This window comes from Barbatula barbatula (assembly GCF_947034865.1).
Source record: "Barbatula barbatula genome assembly, chromosome: 1".
In the NCBI taxonomy this organism is placed as follows: domain Eukaryota; kingdom Metazoa; phylum Chordata; class Actinopteri; order Cypriniformes; family Nemacheilidae; genus Barbatula; species Barbatula barbatula.
In genome coordinates this window covers 15,370,612-15,388,450 of record NC_136766.1, presented here as the reverse complement: position 1 = coordinate 15,388,450, position 17,839 = coordinate 15,370,612, and the positions used below count along the sequence as shown (strand labels likewise).

General features: G+C 38.2%; 2 protein-coding genes across 2 annotated transcripts in view; both read right to left on the bottom strand.

The window, feature by feature from the left end:
- Nucleotides 1-12,355, bottom strand: part of otog (otogelin) — a gene marked incomplete at both ends in the record, with an annotated part of 38,907 nt that extends 26,552 nt beyond the window's left edge. The window contains 23 exons of the mRNA XM_079464262.1: nucleotides 1,177-1,342; nucleotides 1,438-1,481; nucleotides 1,662-1,736; nucleotides 2,519-2,684; nucleotides 2,787-2,999; nucleotides 4,058-4,182; nucleotides 4,327-4,504; nucleotides 4,612-4,744; nucleotides 5,606-5,751; nucleotides 6,068-6,114; nucleotides 6,217-6,325; nucleotides 6,397-6,522; nucleotides 6,751-6,860; nucleotides 6,981-7,087; nucleotides 7,180-7,310; nucleotides 7,439-7,647; nucleotides 7,780-7,901; nucleotides 9,227-9,381; nucleotides 9,481-9,579; nucleotides 10,111-10,186; nucleotides 11,353-11,407; nucleotides 11,750-11,807; nucleotides 12,295-12,355. Of these exons, the coding sequence (XP_079320388.1) occupies nucleotides 1,177-1,342; nucleotides 1,438-1,481; nucleotides 1,662-1,736; nucleotides 2,519-2,684; nucleotides 2,787-2,999; nucleotides 4,058-4,182; nucleotides 4,327-4,504; nucleotides 4,612-4,744; nucleotides 5,606-5,751; nucleotides 6,068-6,114; nucleotides 6,217-6,325; nucleotides 6,397-6,522; nucleotides 6,751-6,860; nucleotides 6,981-7,087; nucleotides 7,180-7,310; nucleotides 7,439-7,647; nucleotides 7,780-7,901; nucleotides 9,227-9,381; nucleotides 9,481-9,579; nucleotides 10,111-10,186; nucleotides 11,353-11,407; nucleotides 11,750-11,807; nucleotides 12,295-12,355 (2,711 nt within the window). The remainder of the gene's footprint in view (nucleotides 1-1,176; nucleotides 1,343-1,437; nucleotides 1,482-1,661; nucleotides 1,737-2,518; nucleotides 2,685-2,786; nucleotides 3,000-4,057; nucleotides 4,183-4,326; nucleotides 4,505-4,611; nucleotides 4,745-5,605; nucleotides 5,752-6,067; nucleotides 6,115-6,216; nucleotides 6,326-6,396; nucleotides 6,523-6,750; nucleotides 6,861-6,980; nucleotides 7,088-7,179; nucleotides 7,311-7,438; nucleotides 7,648-7,779; nucleotides 7,902-9,226; nucleotides 9,382-9,480; nucleotides 9,580-10,110; nucleotides 10,187-11,352; nucleotides 11,408-11,749; nucleotides 11,808-12,294) is intronic.
- Nucleotides 12,356-12,766: 411 nt separating this feature from the next.
- Nucleotides 12,767-17,701, bottom strand: slc67a1 (solute carrier family 67 member 1). The gene is made up of 10 exons (XM_079469063.1): nucleotides 17,148-17,701; nucleotides 16,709-16,806; nucleotides 16,488-16,633; nucleotides 16,263-16,395; nucleotides 15,067-15,176; nucleotides 14,848-14,958; nucleotides 14,586-14,686; nucleotides 14,385-14,486; nucleotides 14,153-14,273; nucleotides 12,767-13,572 (listed from the first exon to the last, which is right to left on the bottom strand). Exons 1-10 carry the CDS (start codon nucleotides 17,241-17,243, stop codon nucleotides 13,388-13,390), a joined length of 1,203 nt encoding a protein of 400 aa, XP_079325189.1. The 5' UTR covers nucleotides 17,244-17,701; the 3' UTR covers nucleotides 12,767-13,387.
- Between the last annotated feature and the right edge of the window lie 138 nt (nucleotides 17,702-17,839).

Genomic DNA, 17,839 nt, shown 5'->3' with positions numbered 1-17,839 from the left:
TCACGCACACACACATTCGGCCATCTAAAATATCACATCGCCTCTGTGTGCATTGGAGACTCTGGTTGCTCTCTAGATGTCTGTGAGCTCATTCAGTGTGCGAGGGATGAATGTTCATGAGAGTTGTTTGCTTTGTATTGAGAGTATTAGATTGCCATTTTAATTCAGCATCTCCAGAGATCTGAATATTCAATGAGCAAGTAAGGATCTCCTCCCAACCTAAAAAAAGCCTTGCAATGTTCATTACGACCAATGTTAACCAATTTGTTTTAAAACAACTTTTTGAAGCTGTCAAAGAAGGAGTTGTGAACAAAATGTAAGCCATTTAAGATTTACAGGTCAATTTAGCCACAATCTTTCACAAACATAATAAAAAAGGGAAACTTGCAGACCCAGAAGAAAAACAAAAAGTGGTCTTATTGTGCTGTTATGGCTGAGAATTGCTTCAGGAAGTTAAGCTTGTGATGTGGCACTTAACCTCAGTTTGCTTGTGTAGACACTGGCATTAAATGTATCAGATGACAAAAATCCATCTATAGTTCAAGAGTCGCGCTCTCTGTGGCCCCTTTAGTGGGAACGTGACGCGAGGGGCAGAAAAAAGAAGGGAAGTGGAATCGAACGACAAAGAACTCTTTTCAGTCGCCACAGAAAGCGGCAAAGGTTCTCACTGAGTCAGTCTGAGACCCCTTAACTGATCTGTATTGACCTCAGGACCTTCCTCCAACAGACACTATCCGTGTGAGACCTCGACATGTAGAGAGGAATGCCATTTGTCTGTAAGAGTGCTTCTGGGATTGCTTCCCGATTGTACTTTTGCAATCTCTTCTATATATGAACTGTATAAGCAGGCACAGCTGCCAATGATCATTTTGACTGTGAATCTACTAAAAACACTGTTTGACCCAGATTATCGAAAAACATCACAGTGGATGCTTGTGTAATGGAAAAGTGTAATTCCTGACGCTACTCCTGAAGCTTAGACATGGATCACTGCCCCATCACACACACACACACACACACACACACACACACACACACACACACACATAAAGACACGTAAAAGCACTCACCTACAAAATCACAAACATACACAGAAACATCTAACCTAAAAAAATAAACACAGCCAAGTGATACTAATTATACATTCAATAAAAAATATAGTGGCTCTGAACTCACCCTGCAGGACAGACACAGCCGGGCACACACGGCTCATGGGCGGAACAGGTGAGGTTGAGTAAATACGACTCGCAGGTCTGTTCACAAGCTAAACCTTTACTGGCTGAGAGCCTGTCCACTCTGTTCCCACAATCCTCATAAAACTGGCCCGGTGGACACAGTGTATCTGAGAGTGGGGGAAGAACACACATATTATCAGCTTGAGCAGAGCACAAATGTAAACGCAGACTTACAATTTAGAAGCTGAAACACAATACTCACCAATAATTGTGCTCTGGGAGAATAGCTTTCCATTTTGGCAAATTCTGTTGAAAAAGTAAAAAACATTTTTCCTCATAGGCAGTAAGCGTACTTAGATCAATGGCATAATCAGTATTTAGATCATTGCTTATATACAAGACACACATTTTTACTGAAAATGTGCATGTATTGCAGAGTTTGACAGTGTGTTAAATGTTTAAAATGAGTGAATGGAACTATCTTACTGTACACCTGATGATGTCATTATCACATCTCCAGGTGAGTAATCCACACCCAGAAAACTGCATGGACACTCACTCCTGTAACACAAAATATCATATATTTTAGTATTATGTGAAATGGATAGTTTAGCTAAACATAAAAATATTTTGTCATTTAATCAGGTTTAAAACCAGTATGCCTTTCTTTCTACTGTGAAACACAAAATAAGATATTTTGAGAAATGTGTCCATAAAATGGAAGTAAATAGGGGACAATGTTGATGGTTCCCATCTCTCTTCAAAATCTTTTAATATCTCTGCAGTGTTCTGCAAAAGTCATAGGTTTGGAATGACATGAGGGTGAGTAAACAATTAAACATCTAGAAGATCTTGATGCATCTTCCCTTTAATGTATTTTCAAAATGATGTGACCTGTTAGTAACAATAGTTATTCTCTGTCACATCCTGACTTTCTCTAAGCTTTTGTCAGCAAGAGAGCTGTAACTCTAGCACTGAGTATGTGGCAGGGAGACACGGGACATTTAAGGGAAGTGAACCCGTGCGAGGGTGAGGAGGCTAAAAGCGTTATACAACACCTGAGGTTGTCAGGTCCATAACATTTTACAGCCTACTAGACTTCATATAACTTCTCTCAAACACGTGAAATAAAAACATCTAGGTCAAAATTACACGTTAAATCTTTATATTTTTATATAATTATTTGTGTATGAGATGAAGCCTGCTGTCCATGATGATAGGTGTTCACAGGAGCTCAAAATATCTTTAAAAAACAAGGATTTTATCATATTCAATACATCAAATTTAAAGTAAAGATGGAGTGCTGGATGAAGGATTGAAGGAAAATATCAAAGTGTGCGTACTGTGGCACGCAGGTGTGTGTATGTGTGTTCAAGTATGTTCCTTCTGGACACACACAGCCCTCTTCACACTCATCTCCACATGGTTGCGGAACAGACAAAAACAGGCAACTACGCTGGCATAAAGACACACACACTCCGTACTCCATGGTGGGTGGACATGAGATTGCTGTAAACACAAATGTACAGTATAAACACATAATTTATCCTCTCACACAACAGGAATACAGTTGTCATGTATTTCTGTAATATGTAAACGTGTCAGACTCACCACACTCAGGCACGTGTGAGCGGAACTCAATTATGACGCCATGTGTCCTGCAGGTACGGGCGTAGTGAGCGAGGATGGAGCAGAGGCAGGGCACTCCACACTTACAGACGTCTGCACGACACTGCAGCTGGTACCCCACAGGACTCACATACTCATGACAGGCAGCAAACACCTCCTGCATCAGCACGTCACACTTCTCCACTGCATAAGCCGCTAAAGTAACATGACCAACACAGATTTTGACAAAAGCACATCCTTTGTGCTAAGGTACTTATATGGATTTTGTGCATTGCTTTACTGTTTGCTTCATGAAAAATTTTTACAAGTGCATTTTCTCGTGTAGCATTGTACTTTTTAACAGCAACAATGAAGATGATGATTCATTTACAGGGATTGGATAAAACAATGTGAACACCGGGAAAGAAGGTAATATTTCTTGCATTGGACTACATTTTGCCTTTAATCCAGCATTAATATTGTCATAATAGATTTATATAACTTTGAACAGTCTCCAGTGAAATATTGGACCATTGGTCTGTTAGAACAGATGCTTCAGATGCTTCAGAGAGGTTGGAAACTCTTCTCATAATTGTGTAAACTGTTGCTCTTGAAACAGACGGGGTGTTAAGGTTATAGATGCTCCTGCTGAATGAGCTTCCACGATTTGTCCCCTGCTGAATTTGACAAGTCACCTATTTCACCAATTTATTGAACTAACTACTAACTTTGTAGCCTACACAATTAATAACAATAACCACTATAGCAAAGAGTGTTCATATTAGTAGTGTACAGTATGTCATAGGGCAGGAGTTTTTAAACCGGGGTCCGGGACCCCAGGGGGCCTCCAGAAGGTTGCAAGGGGTCCCCAGAAATGTTAAGAGAAAACGATAAAACAAAAATTGTCTACTGAACATTATGATTGTTTCATTCAAGTGTTTATCAGATTTTTGCTATATGCATAGTCTCCAGAATTGTTTATATTTATATATTTCTATGTTTTTATCACCATAGTTTATCACCTTTTTTTTCGCACTCCAACTGAAAGTGTAACCAACTATTTAAGTTCGGAAAACAATGTGTTGTCTTTAAATTATCACATTTACCGCTTATCTAACAAAGTTTAAATATTTGATTACACAAAAAATATTGATGACTGTGTATTTTAGAATGGGGTTCCTCACAAAAGGTTAATCTAATTTGGGGGTCCTTGGCATTATATAGTTTGAAAATCCCTGTCATAGGGAGTTAGAAAGTGAAATGAAAAGTGTCACCTGCTTGCTGGTGCGTGTCACAAGGGTCAAGCTGGGGTAGGCTTGGCCGTGGCACACATGCCGAAGACACACGCCATGCATTTCCAAACAAGTATGGTGTGCTCTCGATCATGCCAGAGGGAGCACTACAGTGACAAAGTAATCCACATTTTATACACTTAAGAGTAAGGAGTGAGAGAAGAAGTTCTATTGAATGTATGTAACCATAATACATAAGCCAGGAGAAAGAATGAATGATGGATCAGCAGGAATAAAAAGTGAGAGCTCACAGGAAGTCATCCTGAATGTTGCCATTGAAGGTTCCGCAGAGTCCCACAGTATCATCCCTCCACTGCTCTTCTAGCTGCAGATAAAGTCTAAACTCTCTCCAGTTATACTGCAACCGTAGACCCTGCGATGACTTCACCTGAACAAACATCGATGACAGCTCCTGGATCTGAAACACATCTGCACATGGCAAACAGATGAAAGGTTGTACACCAGAACACTCAATCATGTCAACACAGTGATACAACAAATGACCATCTTATCAAAGAGCGGGCAAAGTAATTTACCATCTGAATATGGGAGTGAGACTCTAAACTGGCTGGCTAGAAAAACCTCTCCACTGTGGCTCATGGTGATCTCAGTACGTGGATCTTCATCAATCACCAAGCTGATGGACTGAATACAAGCACCATCCAGATTCTGCGGGGGGAAATACACACGCACAGCTCTCATTCATGCACCCATAATAACAACTGCATGGACTACAATGGATAAATGTCTGTGCGGGCTAACAAACATATCAGATCATCTGTACATTTCGATTCTGACTAATTCACATAAATGCTTCATTTCTGAACTACATGATTACTCAATGAGTTACTGAGAGCTGTTCACAGGAGATAAACCACTTGCACTCTGAATCGCTCCATTCAAGAAAATGATGGACGCTACCAACAGGTGCTTTTGCTGGGATCTTTCACCGCCCGCTTTACTGAAATACATCTCTCTTTCTTCTCTCTCTCTCTCTCTGGATCTCCTGCCATCAACAACTACAAAGTCCCTGACTCTGTCATTCAGAGGCTCAGATAAGCAAAATAGCTTGTTGAGATTCCAAACAGTAACACCATACACCAGAACAGCTCTCCGTGTGTTGAGTTTTAGCATCAGCAGATCTGGGCTTTGGGAAAGGAACGCTTTGAGAGGGACGATCTCTTCATCTTTTGTATCTTTTCATTTTTTATGTCAAAGCGAAGCTAAGTTCTAATAACGACATAAGTACATCTAAGACCATTTCATCTCAACCCAAAAATCGAGACCTTAGGCAAGAGAGAGGCTGTGCAATCCTTTACATTACTTTTGGTAAACTAGCAACGAATGAAACTAATAGAAAACCAGTAGCGATTAGATAGCTTGACCAATCACACTGCACACAACCTGCATTTCAGCAACCAGATCACTCTTTAAATCAACACAGCAGAACAATTCTGGAACATGATGAATAAGGGTTTGGTATGCTCCGTCTGGCATGCTTCTACTGTGCAAAAGTGCATAGGGACTCACGGTTCCACAGGGTGCATTCTGAATGGTCACGGTGAACCTGCCCGAGTTTCTGCTCTTGGCTAAGACATACTGGCACGTAGCAGGAAAGGTGTAAATGCGGCCATCAAACGACTGGAAGAACATGTCCCCTGTCACAGAGCATTCTCCTGTACCAACAGATTAATGTCTCAGTTAAAGCAAAAGTTCTCCAATTCACATTAGGTTTATCAGATTGAAAGACAGTTATGTAAGAGAATATTGCTTTCACAAGGCCACTTATGAATAAAGGGTGCAACTAATTCAATATTCTTCATCTGGCAAACAAAATCTCTACACAGAAATGACATTTTAATCAAATGGAATGAAATAGAGAGTAAAACCTTTATGGATGAGAAAATTATGACATTGAACAACAAAGGCTAAGACAAAGTAAATTAGAGAATGTCAAGCAAACAGGAAGTCTGATGAAAAACAAACACACACCTGGACAGTTGTGCTCTGTACAGTTCCATATTCCCCCCACACATGTGCTGTAAGAAAATAAAAATTGTCACCACTGGATGCATAGTTCAACAAACTAAATAAAAAACTACATCGTGCTAGTGCAGTATGGGTAGTAAATCATGTCTGACCAGTTGTTGCAGTCTTCTTGTATGATGTGACTGGAGGGGTAGAGCATACCATGATGCTCACACGGACAGTCCGATGCCTTAACACACACTCCATCCTCAAAGATAAAATCTAAACACAGCCCAAGGATTTTATTTATTGTACATCAACGAATGAATGAGTATGTGTTATTGAATAACCACCTTCAGGGCAATAGCAGCCATCCAAACACTGCAGCTTGCTGTCTATACACATGCGTTCAATATTGCATTGCGTAGGGCAGCAGGGGATACACTCTCTGAAATGAAGCTCACCAGGGCATTCGACATCTATAGACAGAAAAAAAGATCAACAAACAATAACAATATGTTTCTTACTTTAGTCAAAACCATAAAAAACACACAAAAGTGCTCCACTAGTTTAAATGGACATTGCACTAGCAGCAAAGAGGTTATGGGTTCCATCCCCTGGAAACACACTTTTTATTGTCTTTCTATAATGGTGACCACAGGAAACATGGCACATGAGTGATGTTTAGGGATTCACAAACAACCTACCACAATAAGTAAAGTGTGCTCTCCAGTTATGCAGCGTGTGTTCAGCATGGGCACATGCCCTGGCATACTCTGTAAACACCTGGCATATAATATCATCACTGGAACCAGACCTGCACCAGATCAAAACACAAACCATGTCAGTAGGTTTTTATTATGGATTTACAGCTTCTAAGTAGATCATGTCAGTAGTTCCAGAATGTGATGATACTGACATACATAAAATAACTTACAGACAGAGATCATTGGAGCAGCTGGCCATGTATGAATATGGACTGACAAACTCGTGGCAGGATATAAACGGCTCTTTTAAAAGGCTGGCACATACCTCCTCCATTTTCTGAAATGAATAACCACAGTTGTTATTTAAAAGGTGAATTGTGGGTGTATCTGTGAGCGCAAAGTGCGGTGTGCATGTTTTATGTGCTGTACCGATATGACAAAAGGACTTTGCGTGGCACACGGTGAGGGGTAAAGTGAGGAGACGACAGGGCATCTGGCATGCTCTGGCTCCTCCTCTGCCCAGCTGTTTCCAAACATGGCCAAATCCTGTGTGAAAATACCTGGACCAAACATCAGCAAGTGCAATAACATTACACGCTTAATCATACATCAGTTGCATTGTTTTATCACAACCAACATACTAAAGAGAGACTTGATGAAAATCTGTACAAAAATGATTGAAACTTGCCATAGCTGGTCTTCAGGTCATCCTGCGTGTCAGCATTGAAATTCCCACACAATCCACAAGTGCGTCCCACAAACTGAGGACTCATCTTAATGTACACAGAGCCGGTGAGTCCCTGCCAGGCCAGTGTGAAACCCTGTGCCTGAGACACTATGATGTAGTCCGAGATCCTCTCAAATTCAACATCATGGATGTTATGGGGCAGCTGCACACTAGAGAGGAACACATACAGCCGATAGAAATGCACACGTTTAACCTCTTTAGATGAATCTGTGAGATCACTGCAGTAGGTTAGGTTGAGATTAAGTGACAAGGGCTTTAGCTGAGTGTGATTGTTCATTTACCTTTGACCCTTGAATGTAACACTGAAGTTCTGTAACCTAATCTCACCCTCCCACGGCAGGAACAGACTGATGGAACGTGTGCAGGAGTATGGGAAAGAATTACATTCTGGGTCATTATGCACCTGTGAATGAATGAGCAGAAATGAAGCATGATAACAGGATGTACAATTTTAATCGTATAATAGTTACACAAGATCAAAAACATTTTGAAATGGACTAGAATGGGGTAGAATAGAATTCAAAGAGTGAAATCTTTATATCTAGAGATGCCAGACGAATGCTGCTTCAATTCTGCATTACTCCAAGTAATTCTGATAAATGATATTGGCACTTAAGCTAATGGCCTAAAGAAATTTCGGTCTTAGGTAGTTTACCTCCTTTAGATTCCCATCAGTGAGCCTAAGAGAACAAAGCCAATTCTGTTTTGGTTGTAATTACTGTATTAAACTGTAATGAGCATAAATGACTATAATAATGAGATCACTTTCTCTATGAATGCCAATGAATATATTCCTCAGGCAAGAGTTGTGCTGTGTACACATCCACAAAACCACACAAACACAGCATCTTAGAAGATGCCTAGCAATAGAATATAGAAGGTTTCACCGGACACACGTATCTGACCAAAAAGGTAACGTCCGTTCTGTGTTTGTTGATTGATCTGGCTACTTTTATCTTAATCAATTTATATTATTATTACTAGTTTATATTAATATTATAGGTTTAAAAATGGAATAAAAAACGATTTGTTTAATTCCATTGTATGTTGATTTGGTAACACTTAACAATAAGGTGCTATTTATTAACAATTAGTCAATGCATTAGCTAAAATTAACTAACAATGAACAATACTAATACAGCATTTATTCATATTAATTCATGTTAATTTCAGCATTTACTTATACATTATTAAAAAGGTTGTCACTGTTCACATTAGTTAATGCACCATGAATTAACATGAATAACTAGCTGTATTGACATGAACTAACATTAAAAAGGGTTAATAAATGCTGAAAAACTAATTGTTTATCGATATCTAATGTTGGCTAATGAATTTACTAATGTTAACGAATAGCACCTTATTGTAAAGTTTTAAATAATTTAATGGGTCGTGTAGCTGTGTCTCATTTAATTTTAGCCAAGTTGGGGTTCTTGGTAATCCCAAATAATACTGGCTAGACATTATTAGTTATTTTGCTTGTTTTCAGAAATAAGGGACTCTTTTCTTTGTGGATGTGTACCTGAGCCCTCATACGCAGTAAGCTGACGTTTTTGCTTTGAAACCATCTATAGCCAAGTTAATAACTCAATATATAAATGTAATGTTTGTTTTGCTATAGACTTGTGAAACACAGCCATTGTGTACATTTTATGACTATTATTACACGTTCTAAAATCAGATCTAAATACAACATATCTTCTAAAGAGATTGAAAAGATTTGTTCACCTGTATATGGACACTTGACTGACTGTCTTCACAATCTCTCAGTAATGTGTAGCTACATTTCCCAGGGAAGAAGTAATAAAGTCCATCAAAAGTTTCATAGTTGTATTGACCCCACGAGCGGCACGTCATCTCTCGCTCAAAGCCTAAATTGGGAACTGAAACATTTCATCTATTATTTCTATGACCCAACATGTACACTGTCTTTCCCAACTTCTCTAAAAATGACGGACGTTTCCCTGTATGATCCACAGTACCTGTCTGACAGTGTGTTCCTGTGGCCTGGTATAAAGTGCAGTTACAGGAATCTGGATGGACACACCGACCCCCATTCAGACAAGGAGATGAACAGTCACCTACAGTATACAGGACAAATAAAGCACAGTGTGCCACATCAATCATAAGTTATGATGTGTGTTTCAGTGTCAATGTGTGTGGTATCAGAGAGTGGGGCATGTTACTGAAGAGCTCATTGAAGCATAAATGAACCGTGCTCTTTTGTGTAATGATGACACCGATCGGTCTGTTCAGATGTTCCCTGAAAGAGGGGGCAGCCACATTCTCACATTTCAAATAATCAGAAATGTTACATGTCTACAGTTATAAAAAACAAAAATAGGGTAACTGCAACACAAACTCAAACAATCTATTATCATACACACAGGTAGTAATAATAGCCTAGGGTTAATAGTAAATGCAAGAGCTTTTAGTTATAAAAACAGATAAAGCCTTGCAAATTGTTGTGCATGTACAATTTCGACACGATAAGCATGTCTGTTTAGTTCCTTACATTTAGACTATAACACGTGTGAAATAAAAAAGCAGAGAGATCCCAAACACACAAAGACTTGCAAGGTATTGTAACATTGTGCTTGTTGTGGTCTTACCACTGGCTCTGCGGGGTGATGGCTTCTGTGCTTCTGTCTGCACCGATGATGATGTGTTGCTCTCCTGTGAAACTCTCTTGAAAGATAAATCAATTAAAGTTAACATTATATTAGAATAAAATAATTAATATATGTCTATAAAAGGACGAGCAGCTTCTGAAGTTTGAGACGAAATACATTCAGGCTTTGTGAAAAATGCTTTATGAAGACAAATACTGATCTAATGTTAGGCTACTTGACCTGTTTTACGTAAATACCAGTTCTGAAGCTGCATTCATTTGTTTTCATATATCAAAATAATTAAATAATGTACCAAAGCGGAATTGCACATTGTAAAACAGAAATTCTGAACCAAATCATAATCTAATAAATCCAGTTCACTACTAGACCTATACAGACACTGGAACCTTTACACGGATAAAATTGTATTACGGCAGGTGGGGGACATGAAAACGATTAACCAATCATTTCAGAACTAAATCATTTTCTTATCTGCCCGAAACCACCTGTATTCTGCCCGCTTTTCCCCATCACACCTGATATCTGAGAGTTCAATAATTTTATGTAGGCTGCAAAGGAGATGCATTCTGACATAATGAACGGGGCCAGTGTGTCTCCGTGAATAGCGGCTCTAGGGAACAGCCGCTCCAGCTTTACCAATGCTGAGCGCCCCAAGGACACCTGAAACCGCTTTACTGCCACCGAAATGACGGCTTTTGTCCCAAAGCGCTCAAAAAGTCAGAAAAGAGGGATGCATTTTCCTTTTTTTTTCATAAATTATTAAACATCTGCCATTGGCCGCAGTCTGTTATTTTGAAGACATCACCGGTGTTCATCAATAATGAAAAATGGGTATAAATTGTAAAGCTCATTTAGCCCTTGCTGAAATCGTGTGCCTATAATGTGATAAATAATTCAAAATGTAACTCGATAACATAATTTGACAATGCCAGGTATACTAAGAACTCTTCTAAACTAAAAGTATAGCTATTTGATACGTTTTTTTAATAAATGTATTTAATATTTTGAACATACAGTTTGATATAAATTCTATTTTGTTAGTATCATAATTCATTTGTATTTACATCATAATATTGTTGCTTTATATCAGACAGATTATTAACACACACGACGTTTTCCAAACACCTTGTTTGCTGTAATGTTATGCATTTAACCTAATGCCACTGCATTTAGCGCAGGTTTCCTGTGCGCTTTCTCAATGCATCGCTTCAGCTCTCCTACCTGCTCCGTTTGGGAAGCGAGATCCCATTTCTCCAGCATTATCCTGCTGCTCTCGCTGCTGGGACACACAGAGAACAAGGAGCGGTTTGTTCCTCACACACAGGTAATCAGCACTTGTGTCACACAGAAAAGCGAGAGACTCACAGGCGTTTCGAGTGAGCTTTGTATGCCTGTTTCACAACTAATACAGACCCGAAGACCTTTCAATAAACCATCTGCGCCTTTCATTAAACATGCGTAAAATTAGACTCGAACTGAGTCACAATTCAAAAGAGCAACATTTACAAATTGAGAAAAAATTGATGATCATACTTTGACGTTGTCAATAATAGATATTCATTCAAAAACGATATTTTTATAAAACAAAGGTAAATCAATAACATAAAAACAGTCTTACTTTTCAAAATCATGCTGGCTTGTTAAATTCAGTATTTCCGTTCCCCGCGTGATATGTGCTGAAAAGAAAACAAATGACGGCTATTTTAGTTCAGTCTATTTATATACATTAATGAAGTTGCAGTTATATACATTAATGCAGTTATTCTTTTGACAGTCAGCATAACACTTTTTCTGCATCTAACCACGTACATGTCATCCATCGCGTTTAATGCATGCCAATTACACGTCATGTCTATGCATAGGCTACGTAATATTTAAGAAAATCATTTACTGTACAATGATGTTTGTGTATTTACTGTACAATGATGTACAGTGTATTTAATCTCATTCTTCTTTACAATTTAACATGTTCATTAAAGATAACGTATAGTCCGGCATCATGATAGGCTACTTACCTTGATATAGTAAGATGAAGAATAATAAATAGATTAAAAAAAGTTTCTTCCCGGGAGTTAAAAAAGGATCCATTCGTGACTCATGCGCATCACTTTAGATGGAATAAGATTCTCCCGTCACTGTCCTACTCCGATAGGCATTACCGACTCATATTCCCGTCTGCCTTCAGCCTTTCCTCACGCTCTCGCTCCTGTGTGTCAGCGCGCATCCCACCACCACAACATGATGAGATAATATATGCAAATGAATCAATGAACGTCACGTACTACATGAAGCATGAAAGAGAGGGAGTCATGTTTACTTATAAAGGAAGAAATGCAAGTTTCATCTTGAAGAATTGTAGGCTGGTGATAATCTTTGTGTTCAAGATTCAGTCACTTTAAAAGTCATTTTGGTCCACCTGCTGATGATGGCCTTACGGGTATGAGCTGGTGATACGCTAAGCAGTTAGGTATTCATCATCTTAATCTTGCTATAACTTTATGAACATCTTTCATCTTCGCACTTCACTGCAATTACACACAATAAAACATCAAATAAAAAAGTCGTCTTTAACCGAAATAGATACAAATGAAAAGAGGAGACACTATGTAAAAAATGAAACTACACAAAATCTTTTCACATGAACAGAGCTGAGAATTTTAATTTGGATGCTCCTTTACATTTGATTTTCTGTCAAATAAAAAATAAACAGTGCTTATTTAATCTCAATCATTTGGGTAATTGTTTTCAACTTGAAGGAGTTGCAGTGTAACATATCAGTATATGAAAATCTTATACAAAATAGAACTAGTCCAATCATAAATTGAAATAAAGATTTTATTGAAAATTAATTCATTTGGATACAATGTATTTGAGAATGATTATGCATAATGATGATAGCCTACACTATAAACATGAATAATTAACTTTTTTTTTATCAATTTACAGTTGTGTATTCTACTGCAATTACAGCACCCTTTGAATATTATTTCACAACTAGTTGGCTTACAGATAACAAAGGACAATGCTACACACAATCTCTTAACGTACGAAACTTATACAAAAATACTGAAATAAGAAAACAATCAATGCATTATTTGTATACATTTTATTTGACAGTAACATAAGATAATCGGCAAATCTATGGTATTCACAAAACTGAAAGAAGCTGGCCTATTTCTGATTCAGTAAGTAAGGAGGTAAATAAAATTCCTATTTAAATTGCCAACTCACAACATACTGTAACTCTTCTCTGGTGTCATGGTCTATGGGGTTGTGAGCGCCCTCCAGTGGCAAGCAAAAGGCAGAAGACAGCAGCGTTGGTGGCAAACTGAATGAGTCCGAAGGATGGAACCCCATATCTCTCATAAAGAAATCCTCCAATAGTTGGGCCCACCGTTCGCAACAGAGACTGAACCGACGCACACAGACCCAACATGGTTCCTGAGTACACCACACAAATTTAAAATGTGCTTTATTGTCAGCCTAGAACCAATTCAATTTTACATTAACGTGGATAGGCCAATTTTCCAATTGTATAGTGAAATATATAGCGTATAGTATAATGATGAAAAACCAAATTCGTATAATAAAAACACAATTGTTACTATTTTCAATCTCACATGGGTTATTGCACTACCAGTTTCTTTGTAGAAAATCTCTTCAAACTGTCCCTGATGGAATATGGTATTATTCTCCATCTCATTTATGCATTTGGTAGTACATTTATGCATACATTTATCCAAAGTAACTAAAAGTGCATTCTATGAATACATTTTACTGTATCAGTATGTTTGTTTCCTGAGATTCAATTAACAATGAACTGCAACTATCAACCAATCATCTCACCTGATTAGTACAGTTAATGTAAAGAAATTGAATTTTGATATTTACTACTGATACACTTGAATAAATAAACTTAAAATAATAAAAGAATCTTAAAACATGTAACTCATATATTGCGCTTGTGAATTGTGCACGTACTGTATGTTTGTGTGTCAGTGCTTGAACGTGTGTGGATTACCTGTGTCAGATGGAGAGACGCTCTTAGTCAACATGCTATCTGTGATGACATTAAAGACACTGAGAGAGAAAATCATTGGTATCACAATGAAACAAAACTGAAATATGTTGGTCATCATAGCCTGAAACACACAAAACACACATACATACACATATTACTAGGTGAGTCACGTAGTTCAGCTATTTAACAAATGTTTTGCAAATATTTAAAAGAATAATTATGATATGTGTACCTGTGCAAGTCCAACCAGACTGGACAACCCAATAGAGAAGAGCAATAAAGAATATTCTGGAAATCTAGATGTTAGGCGCCCAATTACAGCACCTTGAATTACCTGAAAAAAGAAACCAGTGTGAATTGTATTACCATGGCAGCTACGGTGTTTAAACAACAATTTACCTGATATATGACTGAAACAAAATTTAGCATGTACCATATTTACAATCCCAAAATATGCCATCAAATATCCATTCTGTTCAGCCTGCAGTTGGAAGAAGTTCATAGCAATGATGGAGAACATAACTTGAAATATACCTGAAAGACAAAAGTAATTGACAAATAGATGAGACAAAACACATACAACATGTAGGTATTTATCCCTTTTAGAGCATTTCAATTTAAGAAAGAGACGAGTTACAGCAGCAATATGTTAATAAATATGTTAATAAAATTGAATCCTGTGTTCATGTGTTCACCTGTTGGTAATCCAGAAATAATCTTCACTGTAAATGTTTTGGCAACACCTGGAAATTTCATCAATCTAGTAATCTCCCCCAGATTAAACACAGATTTAGATGGTTCCTTCTCTAAACACACAGACACACATACATTCATCAAGTAATGCAAAAAAATTGTAATGCTGTGTATTTCTGTTGTGTCTAGGTATGATTTATGTATCTGCTCGTATGTCATACTTTCACTTTCCGGCGTAGTGTGTATTTTGGTCTGTTTAGGGATGAATTTCCACACCAACAGGAAAGATACAAAACTTCCCACAGCTGCAAAGGATGCTGCAAATTTTTCCCTGCATAAACACACATAACCATTGCAATTGAAGTTCTTATGTAGTGGATCAGTGCTGCTTTGTTCTGACTGAACTGAGCTTTAGATTCAATTACACTTGTTTAAATAAATTGCCTCGAGGTGGAAAATGCATAATTTGCACTTGCTGTCTGTGCTGTTGTTAGTGCCCAATTCACTAAACAAATTTTCCACATCTTGTTGTGGTGCCCACACCCAAGGAATTGCTCTGTGCGATTCGCAAAGCTGGCCAGTTATGGGATTTGGTTGTGGAGGATGCAACAGCCCACAGTTCTCTGCTGGGACTGTACAGCATCGTTCTACTGCTGCAATCCTGGCACCTTTAAACGCTCATTGATGCAGGTAGAAACATGTGCAGCAAACATTTTTTTTAAATAAAACATAAAATATTACGTGACATAACAGTTTCATAGTGTATAATGATGGTGTTTAAAAGCCATGAAAAAAGCACTCAGATCATTAGTGAGATCCCATCTATAGTGTAACCCAGACTACACAAGCAATTACAGTATAGTAAATTAGTGCCGCACCCACATTAACAAACTACATGTCAAGAGACGTTGAGTTTTTCCCCACGCAGTCAGACTCTTGAATCAGTCAAACTGTTAAATATCACAATCTTTCACCAGCAATGCACTTTATCCCACACTGGCAATGCCAATCATATCATTATATTATAGTATGCACATCATTAAAATAATAACTCACTATCTTTGACAGCCGAATGTACACATTTACATTTAGTCATTTAGCAGACGCTTTTATACAGTCTTCTACTGTATATTCTGCAATACTGACCATATGTATATTTGTTGTTGTCTATTTATGTAAATATGTGTTATCTGTTGTATTTTTGTATTTAAACACTGACTGTACAGAGGGAAATAGTTTATTTTGTAATCGTGTACAGATAAGTCTAGTGTAAATAATTGTAATTATTGTCTCTCTATATATACTGCCATGTTGACCGGAACTGCACGCAAGCTTTTCACCCACTGTTGCACTATAGGACTGAGTGACAATAAAAGGATTTGATCCGAGTTGTATGTGTAAGTGTAGTGTGTCCTACCCAAACCGCGTGCTAAGAGTTCCACCCAATGATGATCCTGTGATCATGCCAATGCCAAAACAGAGACCGAGTTTTCCAAGAGCATCTGCCCGCTTTTCACTCGCTGAAAGATCTGCTACCACCATTTGACCTCCTTTTAAACAGACACACAAATACAGTTTAGTGCTCACATACACATGTTCATCCTTACATGTGTAACTGAGTATTAGAGCATTTCTTTGTTACCTGGCAGCACATGCATGAACACAGCAGGCAGTTTGTGTAGGAAAAGCATAAACGTGCTGTCAGCCATTGCCAGCAGTGAGAAATAAACCACAGATGCCAAGCAGGACACAGACAGGGCCGCCCGTGCTCCAAACACATCCGCAAACCTGCGAGTAGACATGGCACACGCATCAAAACAAATTATAATCAGAGAGGTAATTTATCACGAAATGACATCTTACCTTCCATAAATAGGGCCTCCAAGCAGCTGAAAAACTCCAACTGTGGTCTGCAGATACCCGAACCAAATTGTGTCGAACCCAAGCCTCCTTGCCAAATACTGCTCCACAGAACACACAACTAAACATGCAATATACAACCCAAGCATTATAAATCCTCTCTCTCTCTGACTAGCCTGTCGAGCGTTTATAGACAGAACATGACAAACCCCAGCATTCAACCCAGAATGCATAACATGATATTCTTAATACTCTATTCTATTGTATTCTATTCTTGTTTTGTCAATAAAAACAATGTTTAATAAAATAGAATAAACTAGTAATTTGTTTTTATAATATTTGGAATAAAATAAAACATTTGAGTGAAAATGTAGAACAGATGGCTCAATAATATGATAGCTATTTAACGTCATTGTAAATGTGGAAGATGTGAACGACGAACCGGTGTTATGGAGAACTGGAGGAAGAGCCAGGTGACGTCCAGAACTACGATGAGGTAAGTGATGTAAATCACTTTCTGCTTCTTTGCTGCATCCATAATCGACAGTTATTTACGCGTTAAAGTTCTCGACCAAAGGACATCTAGGCTTTTATTCCACTCGTTACTGTACGTTTAATAAAAGCACCCAAACAAAGTGTTGCCACGGTCATACTTCGGAGTCCACGTAAAAGCCCGACAACATCGCTTACCCCGGGTGGATGTAACAGTAAGAGCTGTGCATAAGTGACAAAGCATAATTCATGTGAGGGAAAGGTTGAGCCTAACAACGCGCTGCGCTGAACTTCGACCCCGTTTACTCTCACACAGGTTACAACAGGTTGTAGGACTTTGAACAGTTCGCGATTTATTCAGTATTTGTTGAAAAAATAACCAGTAACGAGACAGGATTATGGAAAACAAGTGAAGAAAACCCCTTAATGCTACACCCTCGCCATTTTGTTGTGAATAATGCCGAGGAAAGTCCTCTTCCTCTCGGTGTCGTAACCAATGGAGGCGTGACTACAGGTCACTGAACCCTAACAAACCTGGCCGATCTGCTTGTTATCGAGGTCACTTGTTATTTTTTTTAAGTTAAAACTTTCAGCAGCATACGATTTTTCTACACTGTAAATTTCATTTTTATTTAAAGTTTT

What these genes read in the sequence shown, in the direction of transcription:
- slc67a1 (XM_079469063.1), bottom strand. Translation starts at nt 17,243, where the DNA reads ATGGATGCAGCAAAGAAGCAGAAAGTGATTTACATCACTTACCTCATC. An exon ending in TCCAGTTCTCCATAACACCG is followed by an intron (nt 16,807 to 17,147) that starts GTTCGTCGTTCA and finishes TCTGTGGAGCAG; the next exon opens with TATTTGGCAAGGAGGCTTGG. An exon ending in ACTCTTAGCACGCGGTTTGG is followed by an intron (nt 15,177 to 16,262) that starts GTAGGACACACT and finishes GTGTTTATGCAG; the next exon opens with GGAAAAATTTGCAGCATCCT.